The 17,641-nt window shown below is 39.4% G+C and overlaps 1 protein-coding gene across 1 annotated transcript in view; it reads right to left on the bottom strand.

The window, feature by feature from the left end:
* LOC149787617 (cytochrome P450 3A24-like) overlaps window positions 1-17,641 on the bottom strand; it is a 122,263-nt gene that overhangs the window by 78,113 nt on the left and 26,509 nt on the right. The window contains exon 7 of the mRNA XM_089973794.1: window positions 16,267-16,415. Coding sequence (XP_089829920.1) covers window positions 16,267-16,415 — 149 coding nt within the window. The remainder of the gene's footprint in view (window positions 1-16,266; window positions 16,416-17,641) is intronic.

Raw genomic sequence — 17,641 nt, 5'->3', positions numbered from 1 at the left:
GATGTCTGTGAAACAAATAGAGCATCATCATTGGTATCATCTTTGGTATCAGCATCAGTGACACTTTCAATGTTTCTCACATTTCTCTTCGGTTTCCCCATATCATCCATCTCTGATAAGTTTAAATCCGGCCTTGAGTTGATGTTGTCCTCATTTTCATCAGTGACACTTTCAATGTTTCTCACATTTCCCTTAGGTTTTCCCATATCATCCATCTCTGATAAGTTTAAATCCGGCCTTGAATTGGTGTTGTCCTCATCTTCATTATCTAACATGTCTTGTGTAAGCAGCAGGGAAGTTCTACAGACCAGACGTTCCAGACCAAATAAAGCCTCCTACGAGAACTTTCTCCGTAGAAGCCTCAGATTTAAAAAATAAGCCTTCCCACGAAAAATAATTTGCGTAAATTCAACCCCGATTGCAATTTTTGTGTGCAAAAATCATTGATTTTGGACAGCAATTTTAGGGGGGGGGGGAGGAGAAATTTATTCCGTCGATGAAGTTTGCAAAGTTTGGCTGCTAATTTATGAATAAATTTGATCAAGACCGATTCGATATCTACTACGCGGATCATGAAGATTAATCGTGATGAAACCATGCGGTATTGCCTGGGCGCGGCTGAAGAAATTTTTGAATTTGTTTATGTCCATATCGCCGTTGCACCAAGTCTGATGAATATTTCTTAGCGTGTGAGTATCAACGCCATTGAAAACTGATAAGATATTACAATTGTCCCTAATAACTTTAGGAATTTGCGTATATCGCTGCGTCACGTAAATCACATCGGTGTTCTTGTGTCGGCCACGCGAGAATATCCTAGCCGGATTAGTTTGCTTATCCAGCATTACATCATCGAAAACAACAAGATTATTAACATCGCCATCTAAATTTTCCACGGATGGAGTTTCATTGATGTCTGTGATGAATTCGATTGTGCCTTCGTCGGTATTGTCGCTAAATTCCTTTAGCACTTGATAACAACGCTGATCATCAACGGACGGTGCAACCAAATACAACTTATCCCATTTTAACCATCGCATTATCAAATTTAGCAACAACTGCGTCTTTCCAGAACCAGACGGGCCAATAATTATCATCCTTATCGAATTTGGTAACACCGCGTTGTGTTTCACCTGCTCGCGTCGCTTCGTGGCTGAAAAATCAATTACATTCATGTTACTAGAATACATGGATCTATATTGTGTTAAGTGTCGCACTCACACAGCTACGATAAATCCAATCGAAATCGTCACACGCAATAACAGGAACGCAATTGCAGGAGAATGCGAAGTTTGTAGCACGCGAAAGTTCAGATTTGTAAAAAAAAAAATAGAAGAACCGGAGGAGACATTACCGCCTCCATGAAAAATCTACCTGGGTTGCCCTGGGCGAAATATCCCGGAGAAAAGCATCTGCCGGGATACAATTACTGCGGACCCGGAACAAGACTCGATATAAGACTCAACGATAAAAATCAACCAAATCCCGGCGAAGATCCAGTAAACGCCATCGATAACGCGTGTTACTATCACGATCTTGCGTATCGCAGTGGGGATTTACAACAAAGACACCTCGCTGATGTCAGGCTAATTCATGCAATAGACGCGATTCCTGACAAAAGTTTCGAAGAAAAATTGGCAACCTGGCTGGTAAAAGGCGCGATGAAAGGTAAATTAGTATTCGGCGCTGGTAAATAATAATGGAGCAAATATATTATTCTCCGCGAGGATTCTGGCGAGGAAAATCAGCAATAGCCAAACTCGCCAAGGCCGCTAAAGTAAAACAGTTCGTTGCTGAATCGTGGCTATCGAAACAGGCAGTCTGGCAAATATATCTTCCCCCGCCTAAGAAAATATCATATGCGAGTTTCTCTGTCAGCGTCCCTAATGAAGTTCATCAGGCTGATCTCATGTTTCTTCCTCACGATACCGTCGACGGAGTCACATATAAATACGTGTTGACGGTTGTTGATATTGCTAGCAGATACAAGGAAGCGGAACCGTTATCGAATAAAACAGCAACGGAAATTTCAAAGGCATTTGAGAAAATTTACTCGCGATCTCCGCTGACCTGGCCGAAGCTTCTCCAGGTTGATCCAGGTCGAGAATTTCTTGGCGCGGTTACTTCACTGATGAAAAAGAATAATGTTAAAATCCGTCGCGGTATTGTAGGTGTTCATCACAATCAAGCTATCGTTGAGAGATTCAACAAAACTCTTGCAGAACGATTATTCGGATATCAGTACGCGCGCGAATTTATTCAAGATAATCGATCTCATGATTGGGTAACAAGATTACCTCACGTGATTAACGCGCTAAATAACGAAGTAACTCGAACAATAGCAATGAAACCCGCAATTGCAATTACAAAACCGAATATACCCCTAAAGCGAGGTTCCACAATTCCGCCTGTGCTAGGTAGCGTCATTGTCAGGTATTTATATAAAGAAGGCGAGGCCGAAGGAGGAAGAAAAAGAGCAACCGATCCAAATTGGAGCGTTACGACACATAAAATATCAGCCGTAACAAGATCGTCAGGGAGACCAGCAATTTATTTCCTAGATTCACTAGCGCCACAACGCGGATTTACCAAGGAGGAATTACAAATAATACCGAAAGATACTCAACTACCGCCAGCGTCATTAATGTGAAACCGAATTCTACCTAACTGAGATAATTTTCTTACTCGAGACACGGCTAAATAAACTAAATTTGACCAGGAAATTCTATCATCGACGATCCAAACTTGGCCATCCACGGTTAATCCCTGCGACGAGTGTATCGTTGTTGCATATCCAAGTTTCCATGGCGATCTTTCTGCGTTTATCGCATCATTAACAAGATTAATATCAACAAGAATAATATCGTTCAGTACCAGGATCTTTTCCTCTCCGCAGGGTAAAGTAACACTGATATTTTGTTTCCTGGTATCAGCTGGCCTGTAACACAACGGCACCTGCAATGTTGGAAATTTCTCGCAATGCAGCTTGAATAATATTTCCTGAATAACATCGCGAACAATTTTTCTGCTAGCAACAATCAAATGATCGGGACGCCACAAATTTAGAAAAATATCCATCGGAGTCTCGTCGATTATTTTTCTCATCACATCGCATTGAATTTTATTCGGTTGTAATCGAATTATTTTTTTGAATTCGGTCAGTAAAATATCATCGGATCTATAATCGGCGTCGATTTCCTCATAATAGTCAACGAAATTCCTGAGCCATTCGTGCGGAGATTCGCCATCAATAGGATCAGGCTGGCCATGATCTCCGCACATTATCACGGCGGTATTTTTCTCCTCCAGCCAGATCAGGAAAGATTTTAATACAACTAAATTTACTGTGCAAATTTCATCAAATATTATAATTTTGTTGATATATTTATTTCCCATACGAGCCGAATCCCATAATCCACCGCTGTATTTGAAATAACTGTGATAAGTACCAGAATCAACGCCGCGTTGCCTTATTTCTCGCGCTAATCTGTGAGTTGGAGTCAACACTATCATATCGGATTTCGCAAATAAATTTATCGCTCGCGTTGTTTTACCGCTACCACCAGGACCATTTAGGTAAACGAATTTACCACGTGAAATTGGATCAAATGCTGATGCAGCCGTCGATATTTCCTCAAATTTATCTTGATGAAATTTATCGCAATCTTCGACATCGGCGTCCTCACAGTAATCTAGGATATCTTCGTTTTTTATCCTCCAAGTGCCCCAAGAACCATCAGCGATTAAATTTTCTAGCCTACACTGGTATTTCTTATCGATATAAAACGAATCCGTTGCGACCCTTACCGCGATATCAGAAAATTTATTTATCATCGACAGTAAATTTATACTCACATAAGCGAGCATCGATGATCTCAAATGCGTATACTGCGCTGATTCTCCGTCGAGATAAGTGATAACGGTACCCAATTTTTCTCCGTCAATGATAATATTTTCTCTGTTGCAGAATATTCCACGCGATACCGTATCGGCAATAATAAAGTCCATCTCGGCATCGTTGATAAATAACCTAGCATGCCTGTGTTTATGATCAATGGATCCTCCTTGAGTAAATTTGCCAATTATTTTTCTTCCTATATCCTTCGCGTTTTCACAATCCGTCGGCAACCACACTTCAGTTTGTTTTCTATACGATATAATCGCCTCGCTAACCGTCAACGATACTAACATTGACGAATCCAGCATATATCTCAACAACACTATAGGGACCCATCTGCGTTGAGATAAATGCCGACCAAACCAAATATAACAAATTTTATGTAAATTTTCTGCAAACTCGAATGAAGTAACACAAGCGAATCCGGTCATGACAAAATCAGGCAACGGTCCGTTAATTGCTACCCTTGTCATTTCGTTGGTGGGATGGCCAAATTTAGCAAAATAATCCGCACAATCACCATATCCAAGGAAACTTCCAGGATAGCACGCGCTCATATCAACGGATATCATGTCTTCGAAATAATACTTGGTATTCCACAATCCGCCATGGCCGTATTCGATACAACTAAGTTGAATATCAGTGAGAAATTCATTCCTTGTAGGTTTCCACGAATTTCTTTCTCTGGCAGCGTGAGCAGCAACAGATGGAACCGTAAAACAATTTGTCAGTAACTGATCAGGATTTGACGAATATTTCACCGCGATATTTCTCATCGATTCATGTAATTTTTCATCTCGGTAAATATCTCCGCGCGGCAATATAAACTGATCATACTTTTCTTCGCTCGAGAATAACCAAACCGATATTGGATCAGATGCGGCTAATATTTTGATATATCGGAACATTGCATCGGAATTGTCCTTTGCGCCATCCGCAGATTTACTATCTGTGGGATAAAATTTAACAACACGATCTCGCGGGAATATCATTACCGATTGCGACCACGCATGTGAATTATGATCAACAATTTCGATTGGAACTCCTCGAGATCTATACGGCGACGAGTATAATATTTCTCCCGATAGCGTTTTCACGGTAATAGGAAATTTAAGTTTCTTGCTCAACACAGCAACATCGTCAATCGATGCGCCATCAACAACTGTCTTCGCCCACGCGTTAATTTTATTCAACCTCAACTGAGTCAGACCAGAACCACGACGAGCGTTTTTCATGTGCTCGATAACACGCTCAGCCACGCAGTTTATCATTGGAGATTCTTTCATCGCAGGTAGATTTTTCATGTCAGGATTATTATTTAGCCGATAAATTCCATAAACAACAGCGCTAGAAGGATACGCCCTGGCATAATAAGGACTATCGATTCCCAATAACAATCCCGGCTTCGAATTTTTATCAAGAACAACATTTTTCTTACCGCCACGCACGGGGTCTCGTTTATCGCGAATAATCCAAGTGTCGTCAGGCATTTGTGCGATGAATTTTATTCCAAAGATAAATCGTTCTTCCTTATGTTCGGATTTTATGTGCTCGATTATTTTTTTCGCCCGATCCAGATTCATCGTAGCATCAACAGCGTTAGTTTTCCATGTCGACCAAACATGAATCCCCCCATCATCGAAAAATTCTTTTTTGGCACGATCAACCTCAGGAATGATATATTCTGCCTCATCAAGATCAAATGTATCCATTATTATATTTTAGACAAATGTTTAAATTATATAATGCAATGCAAATGGATACCAATCGGATCAACAAAATCATGCGACAAATCCTGCAGAGGCGATTATTGTGGCGCTCACATATATGCGATTCGACGAGGCAGTAAAGGACCACAGCGGTGCTTAGTTTGTCAAGTTGGCACGCGAGGGAAAACTCGATTGTGTTTATCCTGTGGAGGGAAAAATTATCGAGAATTGCTCAGATATTACAAAAAGAAATCTTCCTCGATAATAACCTGCGAAGAAGATTATATTAATCGATTCAAGGCAAATTACGATTTAAACAAACAGAATATTGTATATGAATCTGAAATCAACGATTCCTGCAATGATAATCACGCACGAGTATAAATCTCATCCTACGATCGAGGGATACGAGGCTTCATCTGATGGCGTTGTCAGGCATATCAGAACGAGGAAAAATGTTGGTAAGGTTGATAATACGGGTTATCTCAGATTTACTGTCGGCGAGAATAAAAAACGAAGATGTACGACTTATTTCTGTCACAGGTTTATATACGAGTGTCACAAAGGACCTATCAAGATAGGCCTTGTTATCGATCATATCGATGGAAATAAACTAAATAACAAATTATCCAATCTTCGCGCGGTAACGCAGAGTGAAAATTCCAGATCTGGTAATACCGGTAAATATCCGAAGTATGCGAAGACGGTCAAATCGATAAATAAAGAGACAAATGAAGAAATTATATTCACGTCGATGAGCGCCGCCGCAAAATATTTCAGTATTGAATCACGCTCGGTGAAATTCGCGGCAGAAAAAAAAATTAACGCAGCATTTTCCTACAAATTTTGCGAGTGGATTGAGTTTTACTATATTCCGATAATATCCGACGAAGAATAATTGAATATTACAAAAATTATATAATGGACGAAGAAAATATAAATAACATCATCGAAGCCATCGATGACCTGAGAAAAAAAATAAATCTCCCATCGGATCTAGACACGAATAAAATCCGATCCGAATTCGAGGCGATTGTTCAGGGGAAACTCGAATACAAATACACGCTACCATCCGAATACAAATTAATAAAGAAAATCCAGATTGCGATGTATCAATCACTTGCGACAGTCAGTGATGATCGCGTCGAGGATTTTGTTAAATTATCTACGCTGGTAAAAAAAGCTAGGTTGATTTTATCCGACGAATATGAATCAAGAAAAATTACAAGCGCGCGCGTCAGGCAGTTGAAAAAGCTAGTCGATGAGAACAAGGCCAAGGAAATATCTTCCTGAAGAAATTCCACAAAAAAAAATAAAAATTAAAAAAATCTTCCAATTTTGAAAATTTCCCTGGATTTTATTTATTTTTTTGGCCCGTTTTTCCCTGGCAGACAGATTCTCACGATTTGAAAATTTCCCTGGATTTTATTTTATTTTTCCCTGGTGTACAGATTCTCACGATTTTACCAGCAGATTGATACTAACAGTTTCCCCGCGGATATCAAGCAAATTTCCTTTCTGATCCGTTAGTTTGAAATTTATCCTTGACAATAATCGATTATGACATCGCAGGTAAAATGGATTCACTGGCTCTTTTATTATCAAATAACCCGGAGAAGCGCTAGGTGAAAACGAATACAATATAAATCCCTGCTGCGCTTGATTTGACTCTGACGAATCAACATTGTAGCTGCCTTCGACAACATCCGCGTGAAGATAAATCGCGATAACTTCCGTTATATTAACGATACCTGGCGAGATATGCCGCCCTTGCCCGGCGGGATCGTTATTGTGTTTGAGAATCAATTCCAATTGTACTTTTTTAGTCCACGCGGCATGTAACTTCGGAAATAAATCATCGATGGTATCAGTGACGGATTTTCTCATTTTATCAACATCATAATCGGGAAATTTGAAATTTGGTAGCGTTTCCTTGGTTAAACCAAATACTCTCATGAATTTTTGTTTTTCTCCTGAATTTCTGATCAACTCGAATTTGCTAATAGGAAGAACATAATCGGTAATTGATATATCGTCGACTATCGCCTGAATAAACATGTCGTGATAATATTCAACATCATTCGCGAGTTGATTTAAAATTTTCACGCGTTTGATAATTTCGCTACATGAGCCTGATTTATTTAAGATGCATTCATGAAAGGATTCCCGCAATAAATTTAATTGTATTGTATGTTCTTGAATAAATTCGTCGAGGGTTCTTCTTACCAAGATACCGTCTATGGGGGCTATTATCTTAATGTGGGTAGCGTCGAAGATTTTCACACCGGGGGGGAATTTTAGGAAGAGGCAACCACGAGAGAATTCTTTCGTTAATAAAAGTAAAAGCGAATATTACCAGGTTAAATTTGTGGTTATTCATGAGGTTGATGGCGCTATCGATCAGAAGTTTGTGTTTGATATCTCCATACCATCCTTCGTCGGTGGTAAAATTTTCTTTTTTTGGTTCCGGTAGTTCTGGAGGAGCTTCCTCGTACCAACCTGGAATAATAAAATCTAATTTTTTTGGTTTTGCTAGAGGTGCGATTTCAGGCCAACCTAATATGGTCCTAATCGATGATTGGTAAATATCTACCATGTAAGGTGATTTCACTTCTATCATCGATGACAGCGTTGGTTCGTGCGCAGATATTTTTATTCCCGGAGTAGCATCGCCGGTTATATTTGATATTCTGGTGGTAAATTCCTTATCCAGCTGATCAATTTCGTAACTGCCTGTTGGTATGCCAACGACGATCCAATCAGGTGTTCCATCGGGTTTGTTTTTGTTGGCAAAAACAAGTGAATTGTTTGATAATAATCTGCCAAATGATTTCGATCTAACATTGGGCCAGCTGTTGTAGACACGCAATTGTGTTAACGCAATTTCTTTGACGCTGATTGGTGTTGGAAAATTGATGCTAAATTCTGGCTTAGTTGAGCTTAACGATATTAACGTTGTTGTCGGCGGTGTCGTGTTTGTCACAATCTGGGCTAGCTCGGACATTATTAATATTCATTTGTTCAATCTCGGAGTAAATACTGATCATTACCGAAAATTCTAGATCGGAGATAACGCCATCGTTGAGACTCTCCGAAAGCAACGATGATAATTTCGAATACGCGTCATTGACCTTGGTTAGTTTGTTTTTGTACGATGATAACTTTTCACTCGTGCATGAAGAGATTTTTTTCGCTACGATATTGAGAACACCAGCGATTGTCGTTGTTGACGAGATTATTATCGTTGCTACGATCGGCGCGATTGTTGTTACCGCGGATAAAATTATTCCAGCACCAGCGACTACCGCGGATACCGCGTACACGGCGACGTCAATGATAACTAATCTACGCTGGTATTTTTTTATTTTTGTTTGATATTCGTCGAGGAGTTTTTTTAGCGAATCCTGCCATGATCGCGCCTGATTATAACGGTAATCCGATGCGGTCATTTATTAGTTATTTATCTAGTCAATTTCTTTGTAAAATCAGAGTTTTTCCGTTTTCAAATAGTGGGGGGTTTTATCTCGACAACTACAGTTTCCTCTTCCTCGGCAACTGCGACCAGCTCGGGTCGACCAATTACGGCCCAACCCGATAAATATTCGAAAATTACAAAATAATACACTGGTCCCATGGTAGTTCTGCCTTCTGGTTCTAGTGTGAAATTTACGATGTTATTTTCATCTATGGAAATAATGAAAAATCCAGGATAGTATTCATAAATTTCATGATTATCGGCCGTCACGTTAAATTTTATTGACTTCGAAATAATATATACTCGATATACACCCTGAATTGGCGCGGTAAAGTTAAAAGAATCATTATCAGGTGTCCAGGTAATATTTTGTGTCCTCAGCACAAATGATACATTGCAGGAAAGATCTTTTGTTATCACCTGATCTGGTATCGAAATACGCGCTAAATTTGGAAGATTCGCAGGCAACATTTTTGTGCAAATATCGTCAATTTTTTTAGTCGCATTGATAAGATCCCCGCTCAATTTTGATATTTCACCGAGGTAAACGAATCCGTCGACCTTTTCATTCACTAATGCGCGTACCGCGTTAATTTCATCGTTAATTTTAGTAATATCCTCGTCGATTTTTCTTGTTTTCTCGCTGAGATCGTTGTGTGATGTTTTATCGACTTTTTCGTTTACGATTTGGCGCACCGCGGAGGTTTCCTCGGATATTTTAGTAACATCTTCGCTGATTTTTTTTGTTTTCTCGCTGAGGTCGTTATGTGATGTTTTATCGACTTTTTCGTTTACGATTTGGCGCACCGCGTTAATATCATCGTTGATGGATTTTGTTTTCTCGTCGTGTGATGTTTTATCGACTTTTTCGTTTACGATTTGGCGTACCGCGTTAATATCATCGTTAATTTTAGTAATATCCTCGTCGATTTTTCTTGTTTTCTCGCTGAGATCGTTATGTGATGTTCTATCGGTTTTTTGAAATATTAGTGCACGTGCCGATTCAATATCTTTGTTGATTTGGGCGATATCTTCGTTTATTTTCTTTGTTTTCTCGCTGAGGTCGTTATGTGATGTTCTATCGGCTTTTTGAAATATTAATGCACGTGCCGCTTCAATCTCTCTGTTGATTTGGGCGATATCTTCGTTTATTTTCTTTGTTTTCTCGGTAAGATCGCTGTGTGATGTTCTATCGATTTTCTGACCCATCGCGGTATTTATTTTGGTAATTTCCTCGTTGATGGATTTTACTTTCTCGCTGAGATCGTTATGTGATGTTCTATCGGCTTTTTGAAATATTAATGCACGTGCCGATTCAATCTCTCTGTTGATTTGGGCAATATCTTCGTTTATTTTTCTTGTTTTCTCGTTGAGGTCGTTATGTGTAGTTGAAGAGGTATCGATGATTTTTTTTATATCCTCGTCGAGTTTTTTACTGAGATTTTTTGATGTATCGTCTAGTTTTTTAAGATCGTTAGTTAGCTTGGTAAATCTTTTTGTCATTCTGTCCTGAAGATCGTCGTGTAATGCTTTATCAGCCTTCAGAAGCAACGTTGCTGATAACTCTTTGTCGGATTTTTCCACATCCGCGATATTGGCCTTCAGGGGTAACTTCGCTATAATATCGGCGATATCAGCAATAGATTTTAATACCATCTCCGATTGACGAGTAAATTGACTAATATGATCGCGGTATTCGTCTCGCTTGATTATATCAGTTATTTTGACATTGCTGGTTTGTAATCTTCCTTCGGTATTTTGAAAAACAGCAACTTCGCCAGGGTCCACCTCTGACAGCGATAGAAGATTGTTAATATCGCTCTTGGTTGCGAACTTTGATAGATCGACGTCAGTCACCTCTGCTTTTTCCTTCCTGTAGATAAATCTACCGTAAATATCAACCATGATATTTATCTACGGCGTATTCAAATACAATTTTATGATACGGACCGGATGATTTTGAAATTGCATCGAGGACGTTAATTGATTCAGGGCCGCATATCGGTGGATCCGCTAATGTTTGCGTTGGAAGTGTCGAATACCAAACCGGAAGATTTAGTGAAGACACATAGTTGATAAATTCATTTGGCGGTGCTAATCCGTACGAATCAAAATAAACGACTTCGCGAGGATTAATCGCGTAGGCAACCCAGTGCGTACCAGGGCCGGTATTTTTATCGAGATTTATTATTCCCGTCTCGGTAGGGTTTGGTTTGTCTGGTAGTTGATCTCGCATAAATACACCTCTGAAAAATTTTATTTTTTTATTCTTTGCTTCGCTGATCAAATCTAAATTTGAGGCTGGTAGACTCGTCTTAGGCCGGATCCGTATGGGGGCCGTCTTAGATAAAGGCCTGATCCTTTTTGTTGTTTTTGCAACATTTTCGCGATTAGGGGAGAGAAGGCGGGAAATAATCCTCCCTTTTTTTTACGGTATCTTCCTCCGGTAATTTTTCTTGTTATTGTGGAACCTACTTGGGAACCTATGCCTGTTAGCGCGCCTAATCCTACTGTTTTTGCTACTGTCGGAAGAATCCCAGCTAGTAGTCCCGGAAGAGCAGCTAACGGGAAAATGCCGCCCGTTTTGACCATGTCTCTGATGGCGCCTATGGAGAGACTCACATGAACACCGGAATTCGCTGATTTGGCCTTGGAAAATCGTTCACGCTGACCTCTAGTTAGCGATAGTTTGTTAGGTCCACCGTGAATTTGATCATTTTTCAAAGTTAATTTCATACCGCATCGCTTTGATATCGCTGATTGGAGCTTTTTTATCTGACCCGGGGTCAGAGTTACACTGACGTGCTCGTATGGCATATTAATAATCGCTTAATCTAAATTTGGAATTTGTCACATGTTCTCGACAGGAGCATCGATGACTCTCATTCTGCCGCTGATGCCTTCCAAGATCATTGTTCTATCGCTGAGGATTACCGCGATGGCTCTTGCTGCTCCGGCTGTGTTAATTCTGGCTTTGAAATGGATATCGACAACGGATTGTTTTACCAAATCGAGATGCTCCAGAGAAAAGTAATAGATAGGATAGCGAGTATTAAAATCTAACTGTGATATTTGCAATCCGGTATCGATATTTTGATCACGGCCCATGAAACTTAGCAAGCGATGATACGCGCGGGCCGTCGAAAAATTTTCAAAATCGATGGCTATTTCCTCGGATGGCTCTTGCTGGCCGTTTATTCTCAGTGAAACGTTTGTTGCCGCGAATTGATCGAATATCATATGGCTGTGAAGTTGATCGTATCTGTTTGCGGCTTGAAGAGCAACAAAGATGTGTCTAGGTGCCGAAACACCTTGTTGTGACGCAATTCGCCAGGTAAATATTCCGTTGATATTAACATCGCAGGAGTCGGTCATCGTTGTCAACCAGGACATGACGGATTTTCCGCCTTGATTCATGAATGATAATAATTTTTCTTCCTCAAGTATCGATGGGGTTATCGCTGGCATCCACAAGGTAAATTTGTTTAGGATTACTTTACCGACATTAGCGACATCCGCGCTTACTTCTCGCCAGATGGCTTTGTCACTGCCAGCAGCGTCTCGAACGAAAGTTATCGTGTGTTTTGCTCCGTAAATAACTTTTCTGAAATGCCTACAAAATCCAAAAATGTGAGATAGCGGAATTGCACAGGAAAATCTTAGTTCATTCTTAGTCAACATAGCTCTTCTCGTGGCAAATCCAAGGTTGTAATGATCATTGGTGTTAATTATCATGCTTTCGACGTCAGCGTCAGCAGTATTAGCGTTATTTCTCGGTCTCCTGACGATATACTGGAAATGATCAGCGTTATCAGAATTATCTTTGGCGAACATCATACTAGGACCGGCCGACCTGGTAAAATCATCCGAGTATCTCGCTAGGCCTATAATCGTCGTTGCTATATCAACGTTATCTGTAATTGATTCGATCTCTCTTCCATCGATCATGTAAGTGGCGCTCTTGAATAAAGCCATGATGCCGTTATTGACAAATCCGATTTTAAAATGTTCGCCAAAGTTGGTATCGTTTGTCCTAATAATTCTCCCAACAACCTCGATATATGCCTCAGATGGAAGAAAATATCTCGTTGTATCGTGAACTTGAATTTCCAAGCGATTATTTGTATTTGGGTCAACTGCGTCGTACGAGAAATACTGGAAATCTCGCACGGATGTATCTCTGCCTACAGGCTCGTCCATGTCAAACACTTCATTTGACACTTGTGCGAACATTTATTATTAAGAATATCATCTAAAACGAAGACCGCTACCTGAAATGAAGCTTGTATTTGCTAGATTTGTCTTAGCAATTTCCTTTGCTAGATTTGTGTTAGCGACTTCCTGCGCTAAATTTGTCTTAGCGACTTCCTGCGCTAAATTTGTCTTAGCAACTTCCTGCGCTAGATCGTTTATTTTTTTATTTGCCGCGTCGTTTATGACTTTGCTGATTTCGGGTGGCATTTCTCTGGTGATAGGCAATTTGACGGGTTGTTTTTTACGCATTAAATTTAATATTTTACTTTTGACAACATTGAAGCCTTTACTGGCCAAATTACTGATACCAGAAATGGCAGTCTCGCCAATTTTTCCTATTGCTTTTAACCCGAGCTGTTTGATCACGGGTCCAATTTTAGGTATTATTCGCGTAACGAGACTTCCAATGATATCGCCGAATCCATTGCCGTGGATATATCTGTATACGGGCAATCGAGAGTTTACTACGCGGACCTGTTTGGGTCTGCGCTGATGTTTGTGAACAATCATGTTATTTCAATTGTGTTGTTTTAATCGATGAGTTCATCGACAAGTTCCTTGTAAATGTGAGAGTCGATGACACCGCCGCGGAATAATCGCTGACAAATATCTGAGGCTTCGTTGATTATTTCGCGAGAGTTATTTCCAGCTCGTTTTCCTCCGATTAATATCTCGAGGCGAGATACATCGTTGACAACACTATCAGGGCAAACGGTATATCCGCTTCCTGTCTTTGGTTTTGGTGTTGATGGTTCGTTAAACCACTCCGTTAACACGTCCTCCTCTTCCTTTTCTTTTTGTTTTACTTTTTCCATAAATTTAAAATATTCGTCATCACGTTTGTAAGGTGGTTTTTTACTAGCAAAATATACCCAGTCGATATATTTGCCTTTTTCAAGAGGTTTTCCACGAACACTGGGGTTAAAATATTTATCCCTATCATCATAATTCGCGGCAATATCTACTAAATTTTCTCCCCTTGCGATTTGTTCATGCACATCACGGGTAAAATTAATTCCGATAGCTTTATGAAGATTTTCATAGTCGGACTTCGCAGTTTCTTTCTCTTGTTGAGTTGATTTTTGCGATATCCCCGAAGATTTTTTTTCCTCCTTCCTTGCATTTGCGTAATCCAGAAAATCACTATAAAGAAAACTTGTTTTCTTCGCCTCAGGTAAATTATATTTAGCTCGAAATAAATTATTATACCAAGAATCCCGCGATTTAATTTTTTTCAATCCCTCCTCCGTTAAAAAAGCCTTTCTATTGTCAAAGGAATCTTCGGCAAATATAGCAAATATTTTAGTATCTTTGCCAAATAAGTCAAATTGTTCTTGCAATGTTTTCCAAACACCCTCGGTAAATTTTTTTTTTATTATATCTCGAGGTTGAATATCTTTATCTTCCTCTTTTTTTTCTTCTTCTTCTTCCTCCTGCTCTTGTTCTTCTTCTTGCGCTTGTTCTTGCCGTAATTTTTGATCTTCATCTAATTCTTCGGGAATTTGCCCCGTCCTCAATTCTGCTTGTGCTCGTGCTTGTGCTTGTGCTTGTTCTTGTTGTGCTTGTGCTTGTGCTTGTGCTTGTGCTCGTGCTCGTGCTTGTGCTTGTGCTTGTGCTCGTGTTTGTGTTTGTACTATTCGCTCCGGCAATAATCGAGTGTGTTGCTCAATGTCTCTCGTCATAGGAATAAGCCCCTTCTTCCTGAGTTCCTTATCTTCCTTTTTATCGCCGTATGCGACTTGCTCGATTGCTCCAGTGACTGGACTCAACAACTTTGACGATATCTCGGTAATTCCATACTGAGAATCTTCGTAATCACGAACTTTTTTCTTAAATAATTGTTTTACCGGGATAAGTTTCTTCACTGCCGCTAATTGCTCTCGCGCTAATCTTGCAGAATGAGGCTCTCCAACTCTACTAGCTTTCCGACTCATATTATTTTCAACTATATTGTTTTAATGCGAGGTAAAATTAGGATCAGCAGCCAAACTTTGCAAACTTCATCGACGGAATAAATTTCTCCTACCCCCCCCCCCTAAAATTGCTGTCCAAAATCAATGATTTTTGCACACAAAAATTGCAATCGGGGTTGAATTTACGCAAATTATTTTTCGTGGGAAGGCTTATTTTTGAAATCTGAGGCTTCTACGGAGAAAGTTCTCGTAGGAGGCTTTATTTGGTCTGGAACGTCTGGTCTGTAGAACTTCCCTGCTGCTTGTGTAACATCAAAACTGTTTTGAGACTTTCTCTCAATGTCCACATCATCTATAAAATCATGTTGAAAGAGCATTTTTGTTGTTTCTAATGAATATCTCCCAATACATTCAAGTATTTATTTATTTATTTTGTTTTTATTTGTTGTAGGTAGTATATTTTCATTTCAGCCATATTGTCAACTTTTATCTAACTTACTCATGCACTATAGATTCCTAAAGAGCTCACACTCTTTAGATGAACATAAGTTAGCAGTTATCAAGAAAGCCCATACCACCAAGTCATGTGCTTAGCCCAGATTAGCTCTGACTTGCACTCACTAAACCCATTAAGGCTTAAACAAACTAAATATGGAACTGAACTATAAGTGAGCTATAAGTGTCCGTACTCCTGGTACTCCTGGTATAAATGGGTTAAATGAATATATGACAAACAAATATTAAAAACACAAAATTAATACTTGAAAGAAAACTTTCAAAAATAGTAATTACACCACACCACAACTGATCACATCATGAATATATCCACAACATGTACCAATGAATACAATCACATTTTACCATCCAATTTGATGAAAAACTGGGAGCTCCAAAAACACATGACTTGAACCAATGACTGTCACTCAATATCCTATGTATCTCATACGAGACAAAAGCTTTCTAAATTAATTGAGAAGTAGCGCGGCTTGCACTCCGTATTTCTAAAGTTCAACTTACCAGCTAGTAAAAACTTTACATTTCTTAATCTCATATTTAAAGCTTTCTTCGCATTCTTTACAAATGGATCATCTGGGTTACTCTGTGATTCAACCTGCAGTCCAAATCCTGTGCTGCAAATAGCGTCCATAGTAAAGGCTCCAAATAATCTGTAACAAATAATTCGTTCCAATTACTTAAACGGTTTGAACAATAGCAAAAGGTGGTTTTCTTCCTTTCCAATTAGACGATTTGAGCAATAACAAAGCTTATATTTTTCCAGTTAGACGGTTCGAACAAGACCAAACCTTATATCTTTCCAATTACACGGTTTGAACAATACCAATCCTTATATCTTTTCAATTAGATGGCTTGAACAATACCAAGCCTGATATATTTCCAGTTAGTCAGACAGTTTGAACAATACCAAACCTGTTATATTTCCAGTTAGTCAGTTTGAACAACACCAAGCTTGATATCTGTCATGTTTACCCCGACCTAGAGTAGCCCAGTTGAAACATGTATAATCAAAGTAATTCTGACAAGCCATTGTTTGATGTTAAACATTGCCGCAGGCTACCACTAATCCATTACGGAAGATTGCCGTGGTTAGAAGTGGAGAGCCGGACCTAGGTTGCGAAGCCAATTATCACCTAGGTGTGGTAATGTTTGTCCAAGATCAAAAGAAGTTGCCTGAAGAAGTGGGAGTGTCTTAACTTCTTTTCCCTGCAGACAGACAGACAGGTTGAACTGGCCGCTAAGACGATTGGACAGGATCACAGCGCCACCCAATCAGAATCGAGATAGAGGAGAGACCCTGATTTGGGTAGAATGATATATCCGCGTCTTCCGGCAAGAATTAGTTCGCTGAGAGAAATTACCCAGAGGAGAGGTTAGCGTAACTCCGAATAGCCATTCGTTATTGGCGGGAAAATCTTTGTGCGCTCTAAAGCAAACTTGGATATAGTTTTGGCACTTTATCCACTAAACTAGCCTGATATTAATGCCGCTAGATCGTTACTGAGTCGACTGCGGGAATTTCATAGGTGATTGTATCGTAAGCTACATTTTTCATATTTTATTTATTCTCCATATCATTTTACTCACCTTTATTCTATTTCACATTTTCTATCTCTTTATTTTTTGTTTTTTCTCTCTTCTATCTACGTTTCTATCAATCTTTTTCCTTGTATCTTTTTGTATTTTCCTCGTTTCATAGGGGAGAACAATTAGTAGCAACACTACATAACAATTAGCTTGATACATTAACATTTGATTTTCTATTGTGACGCAATACATATATACTGTGACTACCTAAATATGTGAGGTTAATGACTGCTGTTATTGTTTGTGACTGCATATACAATATCTTGACCGGTATAGTTAGACTATACAG

Source organism: Sinohyriopsis cumingii, chromosome 11, assembly GCF_028554795.1.
Source record: "Sinohyriopsis cumingii isolate HCF-2022 chromosome 11, ASM2855479v2, whole genome shotgun sequence".
Taxonomy (NCBI): Eukaryota; Metazoa; Mollusca; class Bivalvia; order Unionida; family Unionidae; genus Sinohyriopsis; species Sinohyriopsis cumingii.
The sequence above is the reverse complement of the archived record's forward strand: the minus strand, read 5'-3'. Positions and strand labels throughout refer to the sequence as shown.